The following is a 27,470-nucleotide window of genomic DNA, read 5'->3' as shown; positions in this document are numbered from 1 at the left end:
TTTAATGTCATTTTGTGCAGGGACTGTTCTAAACACGGGAAACACGTGGCACTTCACAGGCATACTATAGACACCCCCCAGGCACCATATTTAAAGGAATATTTCACTTTTTTTTTTTCACTTTAATCGTCATTAAAATCAGTGCTCCCGCCAAAACGGTAGTTTTTAAAACTTTTTTTTGCAGTGACCCATGTCCCCTGAGGCAGGAGGCAGATCGCCAAACCCTTTTTAGCACACTATCTTGCATATTAGCCGTTAAAATTAGCACTTTCCAATTCGAACGTTCGAGTCCCATAGACTTCAATGGGGTTCTAACGTTCGTGCCGAACGCGGGGGTCGTTCGCAAGTTCTGGTGCGAACCGAACCGGGGGGTGTTCGGCTCATCCCTAATTGCAATAAAGTGATAAATAGTTTTTATTGTTCTCCAGTGGAAGTCCTCTGAGTACTTACTACACCTGCTTCTATATGGAGTGTGTTTGATATATTGGTTCAGAAGAGAGCCTCATTGTACCAACTGTAAAACTGGTGCACTCAGAATCTGGTGCCAGGGCCGCCAATAGGGGTGTACCACCGGTCCTCCTGTAGGGGGCCCGGGCACACAGGAGGCCCAGACAGCAGGAGGACTGGTGGAGCCGAGAACAAACGATGACAGAACTGTGCGGCCACTCTGCAGGGACAGGGTCGCTCATAGATCGCATTGGACAGTACAAATACACAGTTTGATTACCACCCCCTATGCACATTTCCTGCTGCCAGGAGGGATTTGTTGGGAATTTGTCCTAGGAGGGAGATTTGACACTGGCCTCACTAGGGTTGGTGTCACCTGGTGCTGCAAGACATGGTGTCACCCCCCACCCCAAAGTTTTTTCTCCTGTTTCCTGAAAGTGCACCAAAGATGCAGCATGCAGGATTTTTGGTGCTCTTTCAGAAAATGCAGAAAAAAAATATAGCAACCTAAAAGAAATCTATGAGACTGCGACTATAACTGTGGATATAACACAGGAAAACATCCTTTACATTACACAGCTTGTTGCACATTACACAGCCCCAGTGGCAGCTGGTGCTTACATTTTTTTTTTTGAGGGGGGGGGGGGCCCAACCAAATTGAAAAATACTGAAAAGAAACATCAATTGCAGCCTCATCGTGACCATCAATTACTGTCACTGTGCCCATCAATTGCAGCCACTGTGCCCATCAATTGCAGCCACTGTGCCCATCAAATGGAGCCACTGTGCCAGCAATCACAGCCACTGTGCACAACAAATGCAGCCACTGTGCCATCAAGTGCAGCCACTGTGCCCATCAAATGCAGCAACTGTGCTAGCAATTGCAGCCACTGTGCCCATAAACTGCAACCACTGCGCCCATCAAATGCAGCCACTGTGCCATCCAAATACAGCCAATGTGCCCATCAATTGCAGCCACTGTGCCCATCAAACGCAGCCACTGTGCCATCAATTGCAGCCACTGTGCCCATCAATTGCAACCGCTGTGCCATCAAATGCAGCCACTGTGCCATCAATTGCAGCCACTGTACCCACCAAATGCAGCCACTGTGCCCATCAATTGCAGCCACTGTGCCCATCAATTGCAGCCACTGTGCCCATCAAATGCAGCCACTGTGGCCTTCAAATGCAGCCACTGTGCCCATCAAATGCAGCAATTGTGCCCATCAAATACCAGCACTGTGCCCATCAATTGCAGCCACTGTGCCCATCAAATGCAGCAACTGTGCCCATCAAATACCACCGCTGTGCCCATCAATTGCAGGCATGTCACCCTGATGGCTCCAGTCCAGACCCGCATATTGATCATCCGCCGTGGCCAGTGTCAGTGTTAGAGTGGAGACTGAATTCAGTCAGACTGTCAGTGTTGTGCAGGGATGTGTCAGTGTGTGTGGAATAGAGGGGCGGGTGGCAAGATCTCAGACAGGAGTGCAGTCTTGGGGGGGGGCCCCCCCTATGGACAGGCCGCTACTGTACAGCCCCCTTTACATTACACAGTCCCTTTCCTAGCACATTACACAGCCCCTTGCATATTATACAGCCCCCTTTACATTATATAGCCTCCTGCACAATACATGACCCCCTGCACATTTCACAGCCCCCTTTACATTATACAGTCTCAGCACATTACACAGCCCCCTTTACATTACACAGCCCCCTGCACAATACATAGCCCCCTGCACATTATACAGCCCCCTTTACATTATACAGTCTCAGCACATTACACACCCCCCTTTACATTATACAGTCTCAGCACATTACACAGCCCCCTGCGCAATACACAGCCCCCTTCACAATACACAGCCCCCTGCACAATACACAGCCCCCTGCACTATACACAGCCCCCTGCACAACATACAGCCCCCTGCACAATATACAGCCCCCTTTACATTACACAGCCCCCTTTACATTACACAGCCCCCTGCACAATACACAGCCCCCTGCACAATACACAGCCCCCTGCACAATACACAGCCCCCTGCACAATACACAGCTCCCTGCTCAATACACAGCCCCCTGCAGCTATTCCCCCTCATTCACATTAAGCAACCTCTGCAACTCTACCCTTTCCTACTTTAATTTGGCACGCAGAGTGGGAGACACAGCAGAACTGAATAGAGGACGGAGTTGCGGGAGTTAATTTTTCATATTAACAAGCTGGTGATTGGACAAGCTGGATAGGACCACCTAGCAACCAATCACCCACTGGTAAACTTGGATAGTTAACTCTGGCAGCTCCCTTTATTCAGCTCTGATGCATCTCCCGCTGTGTGTTAATGACAGTTGTGGAGGAAATCTATCGGCCAGTCCTGGGTGTCACCCTTTTGGCAGGTGTCACTTGGGTGTCACATCCCCTGCATCCCCATAGCGATGCCACTAGGATTTGAGAAAGAAGATTTGTGCTGGGAGGGGAACTGGGGAGGATATTGTGCCAGGAAGGGGTGGGGTAATTTGGGCTAATAGGAGAGATGGGGGGATTTGTGATGGTAGGGGGTATTTGGGGGAGAATTTTTAGTATTTGGGATGTGTGCTAGATTGGGTGATTTGTTGGGGTGAGGGAGATTTTTGCTAGGAGGGGGAATTGGGGTGGCATTTGAGCTGGGCGGTGGGGTGTGGGGGTCAAAGATTTGTGCTGGGAGGGGGGAGGAATTTATGTTTTTTATGTATGATGTAATGTTTGTGTCCACATCCATGATTTTCATGTATTTTTTGGTGAAAATATTGCTTTGATATTTTCGCCCGGGGGGGCCTGTCAGGTAAGCTTACAAGGCCAAGTGATTTCTAACAGTGGCCCTGTCTGGTGCAGCTGTACATGGTAGCCAATCAGCTTCTAACTTCAGCTTGTTGAATTTAACCTTTAGTAATAAAACCGGGAAGATGATTGGTTTGTATGCAGAGTTGCACCAGATCTTGAACGCTCCAGTTCTAGTAAATAACCCCCACAGTCTCCACCTTGATCCCCAGTGCTTTCCTGGTGGTTTTGGGAGAGGACCCACAGGAAGACATGTTATATCTCTATTATCAATTTCTTTTTCTTTTGCCCTAGGAACCACTCATGCACAAGAATCTGGAGTATCTCCTGTTCTACCTGAAGTTTACGACCTGCCGCTGGGAAATATTAGTAAGTAACATCATTCTTAGAGTGTGGAGCCAAAACCAAGGACTAAGGCCGCGTACACACGAGCGGATTGTCTGCCCAACTAAGTTCGTCAGACAATCCGACAGACAGTCCGTCCAACTTTTGAATGAACGGACTTGACCACACACGATGAACAGACAGTCCGCTGAAAGCTTGCGCGATGACGTGTACAGCACGTACGACGGGACTAGAAATACGACGTCCAATACACTGCAATGCAACCTTCGGCGTGTAAATCCTTTCTGAGCATGTGCCATACTTAGTCCGTCCAACTTGCCTACACACGAGCGGACTGTCCGCTGAAACCAAGTTTGGACGGACAAAATTACGGAAATTCCGAAAGACTTAGTCCGCCAGACTGTCCGCTGAAAAAGTCCGCTGGATCCCACACACGAGCGGATTGTCCGCTGAAACACGTTTCAGCGGACTAAGTTGGACAAACAGTCCGCCCGTGTGTACGTGGCCTTAGAGTCCAGGCTCCATTGCATTTATGCTAGAGAATGCACATTTACACATAACCGATTGCTAAAAAAAAATTCAGCTGCATGTATAAACATTGGGTCTTCCAACCTGGACTTTCACTACTCCAGCCTACCATACATTGTCATGAAGAAAGTGTCCAATGGCCCTCATCTGAGCACCGCTGTACCGAGGGACTTCCATAGTACCAAATGCAAATGAAATATTAGACATGTGCAATGCCGAAAAATGTGTTAGTTTTTGTTTCATTATGGGGTTTTTTTTTTCATGTTTTGGGTCAATCGTTATGATCACAATTCGTAAATTCTAAAAAATACGTAAATTCGTACAAAAAATTCGGAAAATTCTAAATTCGAAAATCTGAAGACCTGAAAATTCGAAGATCTGAAGAAATTAACTAATTTGGAATTTCCTTTCAAATTTGGTTGTTAGTGAACATAAGGAATACAAATTTTCCAAAGTTATGAATCATCCAAAATAATGAATGCTGCATTTAAACGAATGGAACGGAACAAATTAATAATATTTTAACAATAATAAAAAACTTTTTATTATTATTATTATTTATTATTCATTTGTCCAGTTCTATTTGTTTAAATGCAGCATTCGTTATTTCGGATAATTAGTAACTTTGGATAAATTCTTATTTGTTACGATCACTAACAGCCAAATTTGAAAGGAAATTCTAATACCTATAATTTAATAGTTAGTAATAGTTAAGTTATTATTAGTTAGTTATTAATTCATATTTTCTAATTTTTGGTTTTCGGATTTTCTAATTTCTATTTTTTCTAATTTTTTTACAAATGTTTTTGAATTTACACTTTTTTTGAATTTACGAATTTACACATTTTTTTTTTCATTTACGAATTTTCGAATTTACAAATATTTGGAAAAGTTTGTTAAACGGGTTTTCGTTAATTTGGATATTTCCAAATTAACTAATTTGGCAAAATTAGTTAAAAAAATAAATTGCACATGCCTATGAAATATTACTTGGCATTTCTTAACTGAGCCCCACCCATTGTATTATCTGTGTCAGGATTGCTGCACCACCACTTCAAACATTTTGAGGAAATGTGAGACACATGCTTCTCCAATGAGAGGAAAGGCTGAATTCCATTGACAATTATTAAAATAGATACGTTGATCCAGCTTTGACCAATGTAAGTATGTATGTGCCATATCTGTGGTATCCCTGTAGAAGCTGGAAATCACTTTAACCAGTTAAGGACCACCCTATAGCAGTGATTCTGCACTTTCGCCTTCAGGGGGTGTGCGCGTGCTGCCAACAGACCGCTTCTGCTGGGATTTCTCAGCCGGGCACTCAGTCCTGGCCGACGTATCCATACGGGATTTTGCACACTTGTGCCACTTTGCCGACCTATATCGGTGTGAGCCAGTCAGCAAATGGTTAATTTACATGCATGTGTTGGTGGTTAAGAGTTGTTTAGGGTCATTTCCTGTGGGGGGAGGATTTGGGCATCATGGACTACCTGGGGAATCCAGTCACCCCATCCCAGATTAACATCTGGCTGTCACACACCAATTGGATATTCATGGAATGGTAGCCCTTACGATTCCTATAAATATGCTCCTTGTTGCTGGCTGGAAAGAACGGGACATGGGTGCAATTTATAGCACCCATTATGTTGGGGATGGATGCCATGCCATAGAAACCATCTGCTCTCCTCCGAGGACACAGGAAAAGGATGCCTTAGACATGCCGACAACATCCCCAGCCACCATCTGATACGATGCCTTCCCGAGAAAATGTAGCACAGCCATCAGTTTTGTCATGCCCACAATTGCATGACTCCTCTGAGTGGTGGTCCTGCAAGGGTTACCTGCATTTTAACTTGTCCAATCATCTGCTATCCTGACAAACGATACTGTTCAGGCCAAGTGGTGTGCCTACTCCTCCCTCCTCCTCTGTGTACAGGAAAACATCATAGGAGGAGGAGGGGCGGGTTCAGTGTACTCTGCAGTCTGGTGTGTGTCAGAGCGAGGCAGAGGGGAGAGATGCTGGCTGCCATGCACGTTTAGCTTGAGGCGTGAGGGAACCAAGTCAACCCGCACACGCTGCAGGCATTCCGGGACTGAGTCCTGATTCACCAGGACTCGCGGCCAAGGACCAATATCCAGGACAGTCCCGGAAAATCAGGCACGGTTGGGAGGTATGATCATAGGCCAGTGATGGTGTCAGAAACCATGAACCAGACCGAGACAGAAGTACAATTAAATCCCACTTGTTTATTAATAAAAAATAAAAAGGTAAATAGAGTAAGCGTAGTCAAAGCATAGCCAGAGTCCAGTAACCGGATCGAGTAGTCAACCAGGCCAGAGTTCAGTAACCAAATCGGGTAATCAGCCAGGCCAGAAGTCAGGGATCCAAGTAGGGGAACAGCAAGCAGGATAAGGAGCCAGAAGGGATGTCAGAAAGCCAGTCTATAAACAGGAACGCAGGAGATGGTTTCTTGTGATGTGACCAAGGCGAAGGCAGAGATGAAGTGAGCTGGACAGCTTTAAGTAGGCAGGTCAGATGAGCATGATCAGGAACAGCTGGGTAACTGTGGAGAGAGATGAGGGCTGGCAATTAGCCGACAGCTGAGCAGCCAGCCCAGAGAAGGAAGGGCTAAGCCAGCCCTGACAGATGGCGAACGTTGGCACCCCAGATGTTTTGGAACTACATTTCCCATGATGATCATGCACTCTGCAGTGTAGTTGAGCATCATGAGAAATGTAGTTCAAAAATTAGTCCACCCTGATTAAGTCACGTGAGTTTTGACGCAACGCATGGGGCGGAGCCATGTGACTTCACTCCCGTGTCACGTGTCAGACCGTAAGTTTCCCAGAGGAGCATATCCTATTTGCTGCGCTGATTTTACATGGGGGTACATGTGAGCGTATAAACGTTACTCTTTTAAATAAAAAATTGAATTAAGGATTTACACTATGGAGAATCTTTTTACCCATATATGACGTTACCTGGGAGACAATCAGAGAGGAGGAACTAAAAGTGGAAATACATGGGCAGTGTATGAGAGACCCTAACACTAAGGAGAGGCGCACTGACAAGCTTGCTTGGTCTATATGACAATATAGATCAAATTTAGAGGTGAGTTGCCTTCCACATAATAGTTTGGAGCACATAGTGGAGATCTATATTTTCAGATATAGTGGATGATCTCTGCTGTGGTGATTCCACCCAATCAGTTGAAAATATATATGAGATTTGGTTTTCCTATCCAAGTGTTTTGTATTTCTGTCCATCCAGCCCTGATATTTACACAGCTCTACCACACAGCGCAGGCCCTGTCTGGCGTGGAAGGAGACCTGATTTTTCTCTACTGCAGTCCAGTAACTCCTGGGGGCCTATGTATTGAACGTTTGCTGTATGAGTGTTTAAAGATCTGCCCAATCAGAGCAAAAGGTTGCCGCATATTCTGTAGTATGTGTAGTACTTATGTCAACAGCGCCATCTAGCAGCTAATGTGTTTTTTTTTTCCAGAAATACCCTCAATCAGAAAAAAGAAAACACATAATGGCCAGTAGATGGCGCAGACGTTATAAAAACTATACATATCACAATAAATACAGTAATTTTTTGCTCTGACTTTACTTTGTGTACGTATGACACATTTATAGGCGTGCATACAGGGTGTGCCAGGTGTGCCTGGGCACGTTCTAAATACCCTAGGTGGCACATATTTCCCCTGTTTAGACCCCAGATATTTCACACAAAAATAAAATTGTAAAAAAAATATATAATATAAAAAATTTAATTGTAAAAAAATATATAACATAAAAAATCTAATTGTAAAAAATAATAAAAAAATAAAATTGTAAAAATAATAAAAAAATCTAATTGTAAAAATAATAAAAAAATCTAATTGTAAAAAATAATAAAAAAATCAAATCGTAAAAATAATAAAAAATTCTAATTGTAAAAAATAATAAAAAAATGTAATTGTAAAAAATAATAAAATAATAAAAATAAAAACTACTGCCACTGTCCATTGCCCTACTGACACCAATCTGTGTCCTACTGACACCATCCACTGCTCTAATGACACCCTGCACTGCTCTACTGACAATGTCAGTATATATATACACACACACACACACACACACACACACACACACACACACACACACACACACACACACACACACACACACACACACATATGTGTTTGAGCTTTGGGGTGCACACCCTAATGCAATAGGTTGCGCACACCTATGGGCCCATTCGTACAGTAAACCCATACAGGTCTTGTCCCTCCGCAGCCTATAACTGGACAGTGAAAGGAGTAGCAGCAGACTGATGAGCTCATCTCTCTGCCACTCTGATCTCTCCTGGCATCCGCATGCTCCTTGCACTGCTGCACAGCTGTGTTGATCTTTGTGCTGCTTCTCCTTACCCCAGTCTGGGCTCTGCTGCACAGGGATTACAGAAAGCTGAAACCAGGTCACATTTAAGTATTTACACCACTTACATTTAAAAATAAAGTAAATGTCAAAATATATAAGGATATATAAATAAATATTTATAAATATAAATATAAAAGGATTTCAGATCTGCATTCATTTGTGTCTTTTATATCTGTCTACAATTTATATTTATTCTGAGATATAAGGAGCAGTAGGACAGCTGAGGGTTCTGTGTGTCAGAACAAGGATATGATTATCCGCTTGCTGACCAGGGCACGACTATATACGTTGGCACAATGGCACGGCTGTGCCAATGGGCGTACAGGTACAGCCCCTTTAAAATGCGGCATTGTGAGAAAGAATTATTTTTTTATATCTTTTTTTGGGGATATTTATTATAGCAAAAAGTAAAAAATAATGCGTCTTTTTCACAATTGTCGCTCTTTTTTTGTTTATAGCAAAAAAAAAAAAAAAAAACGCAGAGGGGATCAAATACCACCAAAAGAAAGCTCTATTTGTGGGGGGAAAAAAAGAAGTCAATTTTGTTTAGGTGTGACGCCGCACGACCGTCAGTTAAAGGGACGCAGTGCCGAATCGCAAAAAATGCTCTGGTCAGGAAGGGGTTAAATTCTTCCGGGGCTGAAGTGGTTAACCTGTAGAAAATATGTATCCACTGCAATCACAGACCTGAATGGAAAGAGACGAGCATAAAATAAATAAGATTCACAGGAAGCCCAGAGGCTGATGTCCAGGTTTCCTTTATTAGAGCCCATCACTGATTTTAGGACTTATATACACAGGCGGTGCTCTGGATTCAGTTCCCAGTAGGGATATTATTTTTGGACTCCCTTCCTTCACTTCCTCCAAGTGCTCCAGTTTCTTCCCAAAATGCAAAACTATATCTGAAGATAAACTGAATTCCACCCGGACCGACCCCAGAGGGTTTGTATGTGCCTGTACGACTTCAGCAGAGGCATTAGATTGTAAGCTCCTCGGGGGAGAGGCTACTGGCATTGGTTCTGAATGAGCTGAAAGGTACATCTTCCCCATGATAAATCTCACACATTTATATAAAAATAACTTAAGCTAGCGCTGCCAGAGTGACTCAATCCTACAGATTCCTATAGACAAATAATGACTTATGTATTAAGAATAAGCCGTCTCTCTGCACCTGTCAGCATCCAGACTCACCTGTATAATCCATGACATGTTCCCGAGAACAGAACCCCCTCCCTGATAAATATAGCTCAGCCAGAGGCCAGAACTATTTTAGGAGGAAAAAAAAATGGTTTTAATGAGCAGCACAACTTATCCGGCGTCTTCATCCTTTCTATCAGAGGTTACATTTGCCTTTTTCACATCTTTATCATATTTTTGCTGTTCAGTCTTGTTTTTATTTTTTTATTTTATTTCTATTTGACAAAAATTATGTTTTTATTTTTTAATATCTAGATATATATATCTATATATATTTATATCTATATCTCTCTCTCTCTCTCTCTCTCTCTCTCTCTCTCTCTCTCTCTCTCTATATATATATATATATATATATATATATATATATATATATATACATATCTCTATCTATCTATCTATCTATCTATCTATCTATCTATCTATATATGTAGCAGCCATAACCCGTTGCAGGATGGCCTTGACTTATTGGGCTTACCAGTTACCTTCTCTTGGCCTGCTCTTCCACATCTAGGGGTTCCCAGGGTTGATACCCAACGACGACTTGAACACTGACACAGATGAGGCCCTCTTTAAAAGGTTATATTTTGCAGTAAGAACTCTCAAATAACACAGTCTTAGGGAACAGAGGGCACGGGTGAAGAACTCAGGCACCTTGAACTGCAGGTCTAGCAAAGTCTCTATTTCCACCCAGAGAGTAGCCACTCGCAGCTGGGTACTTCAAGGCTGAACAGATCTCTAGCCAGAGATCATGGCAGTCAGCACGTTGGCTCAAACTTGATCAAATCAACTAAGGGTGAACAGGAAGCTTTTTCCGCTGTACCTGGAACGTTTCCCATCTCCTCAATGGTACTGGAAAAACATGAATTCGTCAATGTCCTTCCCAACTCAGTAACCAGGCACTTCTCAGGATCCCTCTTGCCGGCCCTCCTCCGAAGAGTCCTCCCTCGGTCACTTCCACGTGCTGCGGTGTCCCTCCAAGCCGAGAGCACACCCGGACACTTTGAATCCTCCCTCAGTTACTGCACCTCGGACCAGCCGGTTCCAAGACTCGGGAACAGACGGATCCCTACCCCAGACCAGGCAGGTCTATCAGGGGCCACTAACAGGAACATGTTACGGGATGACGAACACCCCGTGACCGGGACCCCTCACGGGGCTACCCCGTTCCTGGAACCAGAACAGACCACACGGGTCTCACGAACACCTCTCCCCAAACCACGTGACCCACAGCCCTTAAGTACCCCTTCCCACACTCCTCAGCGAGCCCCGGCACTCCCACTGATTGGCTCCGAAAAGGCCGATACCCAAACATTCAACCAGACCTGGTTCTGGCCTGTAATGTGCACCTCACCGTTCACATGACCAGGCAGAACTTCCAAACACAGCCTGGCCAGACTGTTGTTAAGGCCCACCTACATAATCAACTCTCAGAACCTTTATTGTTCTGAGGCAAAATTTTAATTTACATGCTTATGACATTTTGCCCAAAATGTCATCCGCTACATATATATATATATATATATATATATATATATATATATATATATATATATATATATATATATATTTGGGCTGTTACTGATTAAAATTTTCATGTTCGATTAATTATTAATTATTATTATTTTTTTAAAATTGATTAATCGACTTATTTCGATTAATTATAATGCATACACAGATCCAACTACTTTTAGCTGATCTCCTTGCATTGCAGCTCTGCATTAGTCAGTGGTAAATGTGGTATACACTATATACAATCACCCGACACTCGTTAGTTTCCACAATCCATGACTTAACTTCACAGTTCACAAAAATAAGTTTTAAATTCAAACTGCAGCACTGATGTCAATCATTTTTTTTCCACAGTAGCGTGACAATCCCTCCACCTCCGGTCTAAGGCCGCGTACACACGCGGGGACTGTTCGCTCAACTTTGTCCGTCAAACAGTTTCAGCGGACAGTCCGCTCAAAATTAGCATGGACGGACTTGCCCACACACGACGAACGAACAGTCCGCTGAAACCGTGCGCGATGACGTGAACGGCACGTACAACGGGACGAAAAATACGACGTCCTATACACTGCAATGCAAACTTCGGCGTGTAAATCCTTTCTGAGCATGCGCGGAACTTAGTTTGACGAACAAGCCTACACACGAGGGGACTGTTTCAGCGGACAGTTTTTCGGAATTTCCGAAAAACTTTGTTCAGCAGACTGTCCGCTGAAACTGTCCGCTGAAAGCCCACACATGAGCGGACTGTCCGCCGAAACACTGTTCAGCGGACAAAGTTGGGTGAACAGTCCCCGCGTGTGTACGCGGCCTTACTAATCGCTCTCACCTTATGGCGTGGACCCCTGTGCAAACAGGTGGTCATGCAAGCGGGTATCAAAAAGGTTAACACGGACCATCAACTTCTCTCACGTCTCCTTAGATCTCAGCAAGGACGCCAGGTCATGGGTACAAAGAAAAAATCTAAGTGCTCACCGCTTAAGTATAAGATTTCCTTTTTGTGTTCAAACACAAACTACTCACATAAAGATGATAAAAATACAGCATGTAAAGCTGACAATCGTGTTAGTTCCATATGGCAGCAGCGGGTGATGTCATGTGTAGCTCCTCCCCCGTACACGTTACATTCAATCAGAACGTCTACGTCACCGGACTCCTCCCCCCTTCCCTTTGTTAGCAGACGGAGGCAATTGGGGAAGGGGGGAGGAGTCCGGTGACGTTGATGTCCGTGACGTCACCGGATCTCCGAATGAACTCCCTGAAGACCCGGAAGCTGGCAGAGAGTACCAATCAAAAGAATTTTGATCAGTCAAAAAAAATGTATCGATTAATTGAGGAATTAATATTTAATTTCCACAGCCCTAATATATATATATATTTTTTTTTCGTAGGCTAAATTAACACTGGTATGCCCAGCTGTTCTAAACACCTTTCTCCTGACAGGAGACAAGCAATGTAAAAAGCATGCCCAAAGCTGCGTTTTTCAAATTCAAACATTTATTCATTCCATTGGCCATTTTTTTCTAGTCATTGAATTGAATGAACGCTCAAGCGCTAAACGCACCTAGTGTTTGGGCGTGTTTACACACATTTAGGCTGGCAATACATTATACAATTTTCTTATTCAATTTCCTTTCGATTTAGCATCAGCTATGTAGTGCAAGGTCCTGCCTGATTGCATACAAATTGAAAGTGTTTAGGTTTGACCTCCTATTATATGGTTTTCGTAAATCTAAAGGAAAATTGTAGAAGAAAACTGTATAAATCCACTTCCAGACCACCTGCCGTCGTTATGCGTCGGTCCTTTGATGTTGAATACCGTGGTTAAGGCAGCAGATAGCTGCCCTAACCACAGTATTTTTTTAAGCGGTAGGCGGCCCGCTTTCAGATAAAAGAACATTATCTTTCACAATATAGAAAAAAATTGGCCTAACTTTACTGTTTTCTTATTTTTTTTTACTTCAAAAAAGTGTGCTTACAAAAAAAATGCGTTTGTAAGACCGCTGCGCAAATATGGTGTAACATAAAGTATTATTTATTCTGTAGGATGTCTGAAAAAAAAAAAAAAATAAATAAAAAAAAAATATATATATATATATATATATATATAATTTTTGGGGTTCTAAGTAATTTGCTTTTATTTCTGCCTCTAAACACCTATGTATGCTTGGACACACAGGCTAACATAGAGAGGCATTTAGGCCACGTTCACATTGGGCCAAACCGGAGGTTATTGCCGGCAACAGCAACGTCCGAATCAGTGCGGCGCTGACTTTGCGGCACTGCACCGATTCCCAAGAGTAGTTCCTGAGCCACTTTTGGTGACTCTGGGGGGGGGGGGGGGCGATTTTGACTAGACATCTCTGCAGGAACCCACACAAACGTCTGTCAAATCCCCCCCCCCATTGCCCATTTGAAATCATGCGAGTTTAGCTAAACTCGCGCAATTTGCAACCCGCAGTCAGTGTGAACCTGGGCTTAGAGGTGGGAAAAAAGCCAAATGCCCTTACAAGTGGAGTGTTTTACTCCCAGTTTGCACGAGGCCTTTACACCCTGTTCGTAAAACAATGCCACTTTGAAATTGCACTACTTCAGCGCGATTTCAAAGCCGCAGATCAGTGCGATTTCATGTGTGGCTTCATGCACAGGATGTCTATGCAAATCACACATGAAATGGCCAAAAATAGTGCAGGACGCATTTTCCAACTGGTGCAAGTCAGAGTCGCACTGATTTGAGTGGTTCAATAGGCATAAATAGGGTGCGACTTGTCATGTGATTTTACACTGTAAAATCGCATGGCAAGTCATACTGGTGTGAACGGGGGCTAAATGACAAATGGTACAGGTTTCTTTATTGCTGTTTCTGCATATGGTCAGGCAGGGGCATTGCTAGGTCTGCAAAAGATCTGGGGCTAGAGCCCAAAGCAGCGTAGTAAAGAAAGTCATACGCTTGGGCGGGCATACACATGTATATACAGTAATATATGCGCGCGCGTGTGTATGTATATATCCCCAGAGAGGCCCCCATCAGGGTCCCCAGAGAGGCCCCCACTTACATCAGGGTCCCCAGAGAGGCCCCCACTTACATCAGGGTTCCCAGGGAGGCCCCCACTTACATCAGGGTCCCCAGAGAGGCCCCCACTTACATCAGAGTTCCCAGAGAGGCACCCACTTACATCAGGGTTCCCAGAGAGGCCCCCACTTACATCAGGGTTCCCAGAGAGGCCCCCACTTACATCGGGGTCCCCAGAGAGCCCCCCACTTACATGATGGTTCCCAAAGAGCCTCCCCTCCCCTCCCCTTGGGGACCCCTGCAGGGACTCGGGGCTATGGGCCCCAGATTCGGGGCTATAGCCCCAAATCCACCCCCTAGCGACGCCATTGTGGTCAGGTATGTATTGACACAGACTTGTAAAATTATTAAAAGCTCTGTTTTAATTTTCCTTGTTTTGTTTCAGATAACTTCACATTCGATGGGGTGTTTAAGAACATAGAAAGTGTGACATCATTTCTAGGTAACTTATAATAACAATATGCAATATTCAAATGCAATGCAATTCCAGCTTCAAATGAAAACATTTATTCTGTCCAGGTAAACTACATACACTGTAAGTGTTTTCATTAAAGGGTAACTCCACTTTGGTAGGGGAAAAAAAGCAAATATATAACAAAAAAAAAAATGTAATATAGCATATACAATCACTACACAAGCCATACTGTAATTGAATGTTAATAACTTCTTGACCTTCGGAAAAGAGTTACCCCCTTCATGACCAGGCCATTTTTTGCAATACGGCACTGCATTACTTTAACTACTTGCCAACCAGCCACCGTTGTATACGGCAGCAGGTTGGCTCCCCTGCATGAATTGCCGTAGCTGTACGGTGGCCAGGTTAAGGGCTATAAGGGGCGTGTGGCGCAACACCGGAGCCAATGCACATGGCCAGCGGCCGCAATGTCTGCCGGTGACCCGCGATCGCTCCTCAGAGAGCCAGAACGGGGATCTGTCAATGTAAACAAACAGATCCTCGTTCTGTCAGGGAAGTGGAGAGAGATCTGCTGTTCCTAGTGATCAGGAACAGCGATATCTCTCTACTCCTAGTCAGTCCCCTCCCCCCGCAGTTAGAAACACCTCCCTAGGGAACACTGTATGTAGATGTATATAGGAAGTTGTCCCTGAAGTTTGTTGAAGTCAAGTGGACATCCTATAACTTCCCACCCCTATCCAAGTTGTTAACCCCCTAATAAACAATAAAAACAAAGCTATGGGATGTTTTCTGACTCTGTGTGATGGGCTGTGCAGGAGTGGGGGATCCCTTTCATCTGCAGCTCCTCCGTGGGGTGTGCTACACAAGCATAATCCAGAATTTCCCCCAGACCACCCTCTCTTCCTCCAGAGCATGTCCCAGCATTCTTCTTTAACTCCTGCAATGAGAAATGGCTTTTATTGCTCTGTGACATCATCTGGGGCAGCTGCTGAGAGCTCAGATCCATTGGCATAGACATACCCCCAGAACTACGTCTCCCAAGAGCCCTCTTCCTAGACACAGTATGCAGATAGGCTTTAAAGTGGTTGTAAACTCAAATAAAGATTACTGACAGCCCCTCTGTTCTATTAACCCTTTAACGTTCTGCTCCACCGTTTGGTAGCGCACATTTTGAGTCACGCTAACTCATTGAAAAATGTGGTCTTTAAAGGGTTAAGTCACACTGCACTGTGTACATGTGTGTAAAAAATTATCCCTGTAAATACCTTATTTCAGTTTGTTTCTGGCCAGTCACATGATTTCCGGACACTTTCCTCTATAATCTAACCCTGATCCAAGAGCTACAGCAGGAGGGGCCGGCCGAGATCCCCCTCTGACTTCAGCCAGGAGGTCATGTGACTGTTGTGCTGTCCGCTCAGCCCTCTGTAGCTCTTAGATTGGTGGACCAGAGCGGCCAGAGGTCACATGACCGTCTAGAAACAAATTGACTAAGATATTTTACAAGGACAATTTTATAAAAACATGTACACTGTGTAGGATGGCCTAATAGAACAGAGGGGCTGGCACTGATCTTTATTTAACTTTACTGCTAGCTACTAAAAGCGGCAGGAGGGGAGGGGAGGGGTGGGGCAGGAAAGAGATTGGCTCACACACACAGGAGCTGATAGACAGGGAGCAGGGGGGAGAGAGGAGAGCAGTTTAACCTACTATAAGGAAACAGTATCTTTTTTTTTTTTGGGTTACAACCTCTTTAAGGCATGGGTGCTCAACCTGTGGCCCTTCAGCTGTTGTGGAACTACAAGTCCCATGAGGCATTGCAAGGCTGACAGTTACGAGCATGACTGCCAAAGGCAGAGGTATGATTGGAACTTGTAGTTCTGCAAAAAGCTGGAGGGCCACAGGTTGAGCACCCATACTTTAAGGATTCAGGCAATCACGGTATGGTGGGGGGAGGTGTATAGCCCAGCAGACATGGCTTACAACACTGGTTGGGATTTCAGTGCAACAAAGGTATTACTCAACTCAAACAGGAAGTTAGGAGAACATTTCTGGCGGATCATCGAATAATTTTCAATACTTGCACTGTGAAATAAAACATAAGGAAAGGAGCGTGTATTGCAGAGATGTATTGAATATTTTTTTTATTTTTCCCGGTTATGCCCTTTATACTGTGTTTTTGTTTTAATAGACTGCCTGGGTTCTCAGTTCACCTGGCTGCAAGTTATATTCACCAATTTCCCATCTCTGCTGAACTTTGTGAGCAAACTGAAGTGTGTGACCGGTCTGTGCCCCAAGGACCTGGAGGACTACGGCTGTGCCTGCAGATTTGAGCTGGAGGGTCTTCCTATAGACACGGTGGACAGGTGACGCATGCAAAACGCACAAAATAATATAATAATGGTTGCATTTTATAAAAGCGATAGTGCACTGCCAATAGTCCTCAACTGATTGCTAGGGACATTAAAACTAGGTCCACACATATGCGGGTCAGGAAACATGTTTCAATCGCACATGTTCCCTGACCTGCAGGCAAAAGGTGCTGCTTTTTTGCCAATGCGTGGGGTCCTGTTAATTCTTAATGCACCCTGATGCATCAGAAAGGGTGGCACATTTTGAGATGTGTGAATCCATGCTACCATATTTAAAAAAAAATAGTCTTTTTCCCTAGCCTAGCCTATTTGCTGATTAGGAAAATGCTCAAAGCTTGCACAAGGCTTACCACCCCTCCTTGTGGCTGATGGGAATGGTGGGGAAGGAAAAGAAGGGTAGGTGCTTCTGAGGAGGTAAAAGCATAAATTCTCTTAATGCCGCGTACACACGAACAGACTTTCTGCCAGACTGGGTCCAACAGAATCAGGCCGACGGACAATCCGATCGTGTGTGGGCTAATCCGATTGTTTTTCATAAAAAAAAATCAGACAGACCTAGAAGTAGAACATGTTTCAAATCTGTCCAATGGACTCAATTCCTATCGGGAAAACCGTTCGTCTGTATGCTGGTCCGACGGACCAAATACGACGCAAGGGAAGCTATTGGCTACTAGCTATTGAACTTCCTTTTTTAGTCCCGTCGTACGTCATCACGTTCAAAACTAACGGATTTTCGAACGGACTTAGTCCGTTCGTGTGTCGCCAAGTCCGTTCGTGCAGAAGTCCGTCGGAACTCCACCGAAAATTCCGTCAGGAAGACCGTCGGACCTATTCTGCCGGGAAAGTCCGGTCGCGTGTACGCGCAATTCGTTTTATATGCCCATTGCATGGCTGATATAGGAGTAATAAGGAGTGAAGCCGGTCATACAATAGTAGAATTTAGTTTGATTTTCATTTTCAGAACATTCTTTAGATTTTCTAATCATTGGGGTCAAATGGACATTCGTTTTCAACTGCAGTGATGAGAAAATTTGAAGAAGCAAGATGGAAAATGTGTCTTGAATGAACAAAATTCCAACAGTGAATATGATTTTTGTTTGGAAAAGTCCATTAGATCCAAAACCAAAATGTATTGCCAAACTCCGGGAAATATATCCCCTGTAGTGGGGCTGCACCCACAATGCAAAGGTTAATTGCTCTTTTAGGTCTAGAGAACCTGTCCCTGCAGTGTCTTCTCCCCAGCACTCCAGTGGTCTAAGGTCTCCTCATTGGCCTACCCTTTCATAGGCTATCCCCTCTTCATGAAGGCTGCACCAGACTCAACCACCTTACCAACTGCTTAGTATCTGCTACCCCTCTCTGCCAATCCCTCCCTTGGCTTCTGCTTGCTCAACTAATAAAATTCAAAATACTAACAACAACCTACGAACCCATCCACAACTCGGCCACCAGCCAAATCACTAACCTCATCTCAAAATGCTAACCAAGCTGTTCTTGCTCCTCCCAAGGCCTCCTGCTCTCTAACTCCCTTGTCACCTCCTCCCATGCTCGCCAAACCATTCTTTTTTGCTTCTTCCAAGAGCTCCTGCTCTCCAAGCCCTTGTACACACGGTCGGATATTCCGATGGACAATGTCCGATAGGACCGTGTTGTCGGATAATCCGACAGTCTGTGGGCTCCATCGGACTGTTTCCATCGGAGTATCCGACGGACCAAGTTTTCCAACTTGTCTATAAAATTTTCTGACAAAATGCTCCGATTGGACTTTGTCCGATCATGTGTAGAGAATTCCGATCGGACAAAGTGCTACGCATGCTCAGATCAAATTCCTACACCAAAGCTATTGGCTACTAGCCTGAATGTAGTCCCGTCGTAAAGAAATAACGTCATCACTTTAAGTACGATCGGATTTTCTGACAACTTTGTCCGACTGTGTGTATGCAACAGTTTTGGACAAAATCCGACGGATTTGGTTGTCGAAATGTCCGACCGTGTGTACAGGGGCTAACTCCCTCGTCATCTCCTTCCATGCTCACCAAACCATTCTCTTTGCTCCTCCCAAGACCTCCTGCTCTTTAGTTTCCTCGTCACCTCCTCCAATGCTCACCTCCAGAATGTCTCCAGAGCCTCTTCCATCATGTAGAACTTTATAGCCCAATCTGTCTGACTATCTCCTACTCTATCTGCCTTCTCTGAAACTCTTCTCTTCAGAGAGACCTATCCTGCCTCTAACTAATACAACTATTTTTATATATAACAGGTCCACCTAATGTTATCATTGACCTCACAATACTCTCATTCACTACTATATTTTTTTTACCAGCTGTTGCTTCCAGCACCGTAAATGTTATGAAGAAGCACTTGAGATGGACTGTGTTTGGGACCCAGCTAAAGTTTCCTCTGACATCAGCTGCCTCTCGAAGAACCTCACTTGTGGTAAGGGAGATGAGATAACATTTATTTCATGTCAGACATCTCTTGAGAACCCCCTCCCACTGATCCTGATTTCATTGTGCTTCCCTGCCTCTCAGTTGCTTAGTCAAAGCCTTCATCACAAAGTTTATAGATGGTTGAAGGGTTCAGATCTTACAAAATTGAGCATAGCAATAGTAAAATAATCAGGATTAAAAGTAAAAAGTACTAGCAAAGTTTTCCTGATCCTCAGCTTCTGTGCAGAGTCCAATTCATTCCAAATATGTTTGATCTGATAGAGTCACTGGCTCTCTTTTATAAATTACTCTTCCAGTATAATTAGCAGTTTTGATGAAAAAACAAAAACAAGGGCATTTACAGGAATGACATAACCAAAGGGTCTGGAGAGGTTTTTTTTGTGTTTTCGGATAGTCCATTCCACGCTCTCAATATCAGTTTTTCCAATTGTGTCAATCATTTTAGAAGACCATGTTTTGCAATCTAACAACATATTATTGAACAGAAGGAAATTACGATTTGATAGAGCTTAACCACTATATACTTCGGATGCCTGTAACACTTCAAAACAAATGGACTTTCGAACGGACTTAGCCCTTGTACACACGGTCGGACATTTCGACAACCAAATCCGTCGGATTTTGTCCGTCGGATCTTGTCCGAAACTGTTGCATACACACGGTTGGACAAAGTTGTCGAAAAATCCGATCTTTCAGAACGTGATGACGTAATTTCGTTACAATGGGACTACGTTCAGGCTAGTAGCCAATAGCTTTGATGTAGGAATTTGATCTGAGCATGCGTGGCACTTTGTCCGATCGGAATTCTCTACACATGATCGGAGTATGTCCTATCGGACCAGTTTGTCAGAAAATATTTCCAGCAAGTTTGAAAACTTGGTCCGACGGATATTCCGACGGAAACAGTCCGATGCATACCACACACAGTCGGATTATCCGACAACACGGTCCGATAGGACACATTCCGACGGATTCTCCGACCGTGTGTACAATGGCTAAGTCCGTTTGTGTGTGGCCAAGTCCGTTCGTTCGAAAGGCCATCAGAACTCCACTGAAAAGTCAGTCGGACCTAGTCTGCCAGGAAGTCCTAGGAGGAGGAGGGAGGAGATGCAGTGTGGAAGCCGCGGTGATGCCGAGGAGGAGGAGATGCAGGGGAAGCCGCCACCAGCCACCCAGAGGAAGCGCTTCCCGCAACCTAGATGGGGTAGGTGCAGGGCTGTTGACCGACCGACTGGGGGGGTGCATTGTTTGCAGCCCCCCCAAAAAATATACCATCACCTGCCACTGATTTTAACTCCTTTATATGTACCTCCTATGAGACAGTGGCATAGCACTTGGAATATATGTGTGTTTTTAAACTAGCAGGAGGAAAGTTCATAACTAACCTTGGAAAGTATTATTTTACTGAAAGAGTAATTAAAGCTTGCAATTGACTTCCAGCAGAGTCAGTTAACAGTAAGTGGATTCAAGCATACTTGGGACAAACACAGATCTATATCAGGAAAAAAAGTTAAATGATTAAAAAAGAAATGGGGCAGTCTCGGTGGACCACTTGGTCTTTTTCTGCCATCACTCAAAAAATAAAGAAACTAGTAATGGGCTCAAGAAAACCAAACCATCACAGAACTGGGTCTCTATAAAAACTTATCCCACAAATCTAGGCCAATGCATCATACAAAAACAACTTTATTGTAACACATAGACAATTATAAAATCAATCATAAACCTCAAACCACCCTGTCAATATTGCACAACTTTTTTATTTTCTCATTCATCCTTGAATGACAATTCAGACATATACTTATACTTTAAATATACCAATAGAAGGTGTTTTGTTATATCTATGTAGATAATGTAGATTATATCTATGTAGATAAGTGCAAGCGATACCTAAAGGGGGAAAAAAAGTGCTCCCTGCCTGTGCTGAACTCCTATATGTTACATTGTTCTCTGCTCTCTCTGTGAGCTACAGAATAACCCCCATGTTATAAAGAAGAGTGGGGGGGGTGGGGAATTCTGTAGTCCCATATTAGGTCTCATTCACATGTGTGGCAACCCCTGGTGTTGGTAACAATGCCCAATCATTTGTGTCAGTCGGAGGAATAGTGCCCCATCATTGGTGTCAGTGGGAGGAATAGTGTTCCATCATTGGTATCAGTGGGAGGAGTAGTGCCCCAATATTGATGTTGGTGGGAGGAATAGTGCCCCATCATTGGTATCAGTGAGAGAACTAGTACCCCATTTTTGGTGTCAGTGGGAGGAATAGTGCCCCATCATTGGTGTTAGTGGCAGGAACTATGCCCCATTGTTAATGTGAGTGGGAAGAAAAAAAGCAATCAAAGGGTCCAATCTGGCCTCTCGGCTGCAGTTTGGAGACCACTGTCCTAGGGTGACAACTCTGTTCCTCCATACATACAGCACAGTGAGGAAGGGCTGTCACCCTAGGGCAGAAGGTGTGTTTTTGGCAGGATTACCAGGTGAAAACAAAGGGAGAAAACTGAAAAAAGAAAGCAAATGCAGCCATCACATCTAAGGACTGGTAAGCTGCAAGTTATTCCATTTCTGTTCTTGGGTTTAGATATGCTTTAAATTTCAACTTTAAAATGCATACTTAGCAAACAGTCCCTGCTATGCTGCTTTGATCATGACCTTTGTGCCCGGGAGCTGCCCGGTCAGTGTAGAGGGCAGAGATATTGTATATGCTCATTGTACACATAATTACGCTCTTTAATTCCGGCTATAAAGCAGGACAGATGGCAGAAAGCAGATCTATAAAAGGGGGTCTTGTCTCCTCTCTACCCCCCCAGAGCCTGGCCCCGAATGTGAGAAAGTGCTGTGCCGCTGCGACAAAGCCGCCATTGAGTGTTTTGTGAACACGCACATTAACTCTTCGGTGAAGGGGATGGATATCACGTTCTGCCCAGATCCCGTTACAGGTAATAAGTGATACAATGCTAATCTCTGAGAGCAGGCGACATTCCTCAACTGCAGGTGGCCCCTCCAGCCAGAGGCACCACGCTGCACTCTTTTGGTGAAATATGTTACTGTCACCATGAATCCCAAAAATGTGTTATGACTTCTTTAATTGTTCAGTCTTGTCAAGAAAAATAAAATGTCCTCTTTAAGTGAACTGTACATTGCAGGGATGTTAGATGACTGTTTTTTTTTGTTTTATACTTTTTTCTCTTTTCTCAAGAAATATCTTTTTGTTTTACCATGTCATTTCTAAAAGTAAATCTCAGACTGACGTTCTTATGTATTTTATTTTTTATTTTTATATATTTGCACATGATGAATTTTCCAGGTTTGTGACAGCTTTGCTGCCAAGGCTTTGTCCAGCTTTTGTAAAAGTGCAATATATGCATCAACATTAACCCCTTGCTGTATGCATCATATGCGTCCATGGTGGCTGAGGTCACTGCACTCGTTGTGCACCCCAGCAAACTGGCTGAGCTGTCACAGACAGCTCCCAGTCTCTGGTTATGGTGAGGAGCTGGCCAGAAAGGCCCCCTGATCACGTGACCAGTGTGACAGTCAATCACAGTGATTACATGATCAGAAAATTCATGCCACCGGCCACTGGTGTTCATATTCTCTTCTCTCTGCAGCAACTAAGTCTCAGCATCAGCAGCTAGCTGCCACTCTGTTCGCACATAGTGGCCGAGGCGCAGCGGTGGTGGAGGACTGTTTCTGTGTCCCGACTTCCGAATGAATGGATACAAGCAAACATTCATTGATGGGTGCTGGTGAGGCTGCCACTGGTGAGGAGGCATTTGATGGGCGCTGGTGAGGTAGCATTTGATGGGTGCTGGTGAGGCTACCATTGATGGGCGCTGGTGAGGTGGCGTTTGATGGGCGCTGGTGGGGCTGCATTTGATGGTGCTGGTGAGGCTACCATTGATGGGCGCTGGTGAGGTGGCATTTGATGGGCGCTGGTAAGGCTGCATTTGATGGGCGCTGGTGAGGCTGCATTTGATGGGCGCTTCATGAAAAAAGGTGAGGTATACATGGGCAGGGCAAAGGGGGTGTAGTCAGGGGTGGAGCCAAGGGGGATGGCAAAATAAGGATTCACCTAGGGTGTCAAAAATCTTTGCACCAGCCCTGACAGTAGCAATGCATCGATGTGCATCAAGGTAAACGCGTTTCACACAGTTGCATGTGCTTATACATTACCCTGAAATGCAACACTGACCTTCCTTAAATAGGACCTCCCACTGTGCGCAGCACAGGTGTGAGTGAGGTCAGCAAAAACAATTTCTGTGTCCCAGCCATGTTCTTATAAATCATTTTGAAGATGATAAAATCACATAGCTGGGACTAACGATTCGACCAACATTAGACAGGCAAACATTGAGTGGAAAAATAGCAAATAAATTCCATTGAGAAAAAGACAAAAAATAAATAAAAATAAAGCATATATTATAAAATAAAAGAAAAAATTGGAAAATAAAAAAAAAGGTAAAAAATAAAATAAATAAATATATATATATATATATATATATATATATATATATATATATATATATATATATTTATATATATATATATATATATATTTATATACGTGTGTGTATATATATATATATATATATATATATATATATATATATATATATATATATATATATATATATATATATGGATAATGAATATTAAAAAAAAACACATGTACATGACCTCCACGTGTATGTAGGCATAGGACACGCCCCCTGCCACACCCCCTTAAAGGAGTATTAACCAAAAAAAAAAGGTTAATTAAATCCACAAGGACTTTTTTTTTACCACTATTATTCCTTTATATTAGCTTTTAAAATGTACAAATGGAGCAATTTAGAAATTGGATGAAAGGTTTAGCCCTGGGAAACACTTTTTGAAAGATAAAAAGTGAATTTTATATACAACTATATAGAACAGACCAAAATGAGGGACAAATGAGGAGGAATGAGGGACAGAGGGACATTGCTCCAAATCAAGGAGAGGTGGGAGCTATGCAATCATTAGTGTTATGCCTGGAGCTCAGCTCTGAGACCTGGTTGTGACATGGCTTTGTTTATCAACTGAGCCATGTGATCACCATGTCACTGCTGACTTTGGCCATAAACAAAGGGTTGGGGATATTGTTTTGGTTAACATTAAAGTGGCTCTAAACTCTTACAAACCACTTTGACCTACAGGTAAGCCTAGATTAAGGCTTACCTGTAGGTCCAAGAAATATCTCCTAAACCTATATGGTTTAGGAGATATTTACCTGAAGGCAGCCACCGCTGTCTACGGCGCATGCGCCGTAGACAGCAGCACGCAGGCGCACTGGGTAAGCTGCAGATCGCGGCGATATGCCGCAAGTGTTGGCTCCCGTGCGCATGCGCGGGAGTGACGTCATCGCTGCTCCGGCGCTGTGATTCGGACCCACGGAGACCCACCAAGAAGATGGACGCTCGGAACTACAGGGGACAGCGGTGACATCGCTGGCTCCTGTGTCAGGTAAGTGACACATAATGGACTACTATGCAATGCATAGTAGCCCATTATGCTTTACCTTTGCAGGGAATCAAAGAGGAAGTAAACTCATCAGGGTTACGCTGGCCATATGTGTATGGATTTTCGTTTTAAGAACATTATTTAGAGTTTCTAATTGTTAGCGGAGTCAAATCGATGTTCATTTTCTACCGCGGTTATGGGAAAATATGAAGGTGCAGAAAGGAAAACATTTCTCTGCCGAACATTTTCTGACAGTGTATGTGTTTTTTGTACAGAAATTACATTCATTTTAAAATCGAAAGTTAAAAGCAAAACACAATTTTCAAATGACATTCATCAAAAGTATGAATGTCCATCTGCTGGCTGGATAGAATACACTCTTTTGGTTTACCTGTCTAAAAATTATTATTATTTTCTTTTTTCAATCCAGTTAACAGTCATACAAATATGTTCCTCTTTTCAGCTTCTCCAGAAACCACAATGAGGAAGAGTGAAATGGATGCAAAATGTAAGTTGAAACATTCCCTCATTAATATGTTCTTAAAATTACTTCCAGAATATATATATATATATATATATATATATATATATATATATATATATATATATATATATATATATATATATATATACACTTAATCATAAATGTACTAAATTGTGATAGGCAGGTGGTTACAATAATTGTACTGTCACCCTAAAATGAAATGATGAAACAATGAATTCAAAACAACAATTATACAAAGTAAAACTACAAGGGAGCTCCCCCTACTTTAAGAGCTAGTTGCAAGATCTTGTTAATAGTACACAGTCTTTAATCTTCGTTTCTTCTGCTAGCTATGACGGTCTTTATAATTTGTAATCCAAAAGGCAAAAAGGTTAGGCAGTTTTTTTAGGCTTAAAAGTGGTCCTGCTACTATCTCTTCAAGCGCTCCAGTGAGAGTTCCCTCCGGTATAATGCAATGCTCAAGATGCAACAAGGATTAGGCCTTGAGCCTGCCTAAAGTCAGTTTCTGTAAGCTTCTTCCGTGAGACTGCAAGTCCCAGCAAACACTGTATGTGATTCTATCTGAGTGCAAGTGTGTAACAAGATGTGGGCTGCAGCGCGCTCACCAACTGGATCTGAAGTCCCGTTCAACAGCTCTGGTTCGGTGCACCGTAGCTTGCTGCAATGCCGGCTGGCTCCGTCACTCCGTTCCACTGGGTGAGCCGTATCCTGTGATGCTCCGGGAAGTGTCTCTGGATCTCTCCTGATCCAGTCACCATGTCACTCACGTTATCAGATGACTGGCAATGTTTGTCGCTGCAGCGCTCCATAATGGCTGTAGGCAGCTCCTCCTGAAGGCCTCAGCACGGGTCCTCACATATAGACCATGCATCTGGAAGAGGCCTAAAATATCTGCGCGAGGCCCTTTAATAATCTACCCAGCATGCAATTCTGTCCCAGGTCCCTGGCATCCGGGGTAGGCAAAGGTCAATAAAAAGGAACATAAACATAGTCACTTCCTATGATGCTTTCCAAAGTTCAATTCATCCTCCTCATCCTCTCCTATATTGAACTCCTTCCCACTAACCACAGAACAAGAGACTCAGTTAAAGGGCTGCTGGGATGGGGTTAGAAGGGGGGGGGTTAAAAAAAAATGGGCATTTATTCAATTTCTGCATTGAAGCCTGAAGAACATTGCAACCATGATTAGTGGATCCCGGGGGCAATTCACAGGCTCCCGCATTGTTTGCATCCCTGCCTCAGGTCTGTTCGAAAACACACGTAGATAGGTGTAGTTTGACCTCCCTGCAAGGGTGGCGCTATTCAATGGCCGTCATGCAGAGAGGACGGAGGACAAGGGGGAACCCAGGAAGGCCTCCGTGGGCGTCATCAGGGGAGCTGCTGCTTTGACTAACCTCCACGGCCATCTTTAGTGTGGGCAATGCTAATAAATAGCACTGTCCCCCTAGGGTTGGTGCACATTGTGCTTAGTGGGTAGGTCAAGGGCAGAGCCCCTGCTGGTAAGGGACAGCTGGATTAGCGTGGGGACAGGTTCCTGTGGAGGAGGGACAGAGTAGAGACTGTCACTATGTCTCGGGGAGTAGCCTTCCTCATTCAGGGGCCCTGTTCCAGCTGTCTCCTCTGTCGGATGCTGTCAGGTATCTACAGGGTGCACAGATATCCCTTGCCTGATTTGTTGCATTTTGGTCCGGTGTCACAATGTAAAAACTGATGTGCTTTCTCAGCATTATTCCGTTAATACATGTCACATAGCTCCCAACTGTCCCTGATTTGGAGGGACTGTCCCTGATTTGGAGCAATGTCCCGCTGTCCCTCTTTCCGGTCTGATCTATATAGTTGTATATGAAACTTTTTATCTTTCAAAAAGAGCTTCCCTGAATGAAACCTTTCAGCCAATTTCTAAATGGCTGCATTTGT

General features: G+C 43.8%; 1 protein-coding gene across 2 annotated transcripts in view; it reads left to right on the top strand.

Annotated features, from left to right (window-relative positions):
- Window positions 1-27,470, top strand: part of LOC143997640 (uncharacterized) — a 322,976-nt gene that overhangs the window by 183,750 nt on the left and 111,756 nt on the right. For both annotated transcript variants that reach the window (XM_077493359.1, XM_077493358.1), the window contains exons 13-18: window positions 3,554-3,628; window positions 14,722-14,778; window positions 16,940-17,114; window positions 19,444-19,556; window positions 22,378-22,506; window positions 25,512-25,556. In XM_077493359.1, the coding sequence (XP_077349485.1) occupies window positions 3,554-3,628; window positions 14,722-14,778; window positions 16,940-17,114; window positions 19,444-19,556; window positions 22,378-22,506; window positions 25,512-25,556 (594 nt within the window). The remainder of the gene's footprint in view (window positions 1-3,553; window positions 3,629-14,721; window positions 14,779-16,939; window positions 17,115-19,443; window positions 19,557-22,377; window positions 22,507-25,511; window positions 25,557-27,470) is intronic.

This window comes from Lithobates pipiens, unplaced genomic scaffold (genome assembly GCF_037356315.1).
Source record: "Lithobates pipiens isolate NorthernLeopardFrog02 unplaced genomic scaffold, aLitPip1_a1.2 Scaffold_19, whole genome shotgun sequence".
In the NCBI taxonomy this organism is placed as follows: Eukaryota; Metazoa; Chordata; class Amphibia; order Anura; family Ranidae; genus Lithobates; species Lithobates pipiens.
The sequence above is the reverse complement of the archived record's forward strand: the minus strand, read 5'-3'. Positions and strand labels throughout refer to the sequence as shown.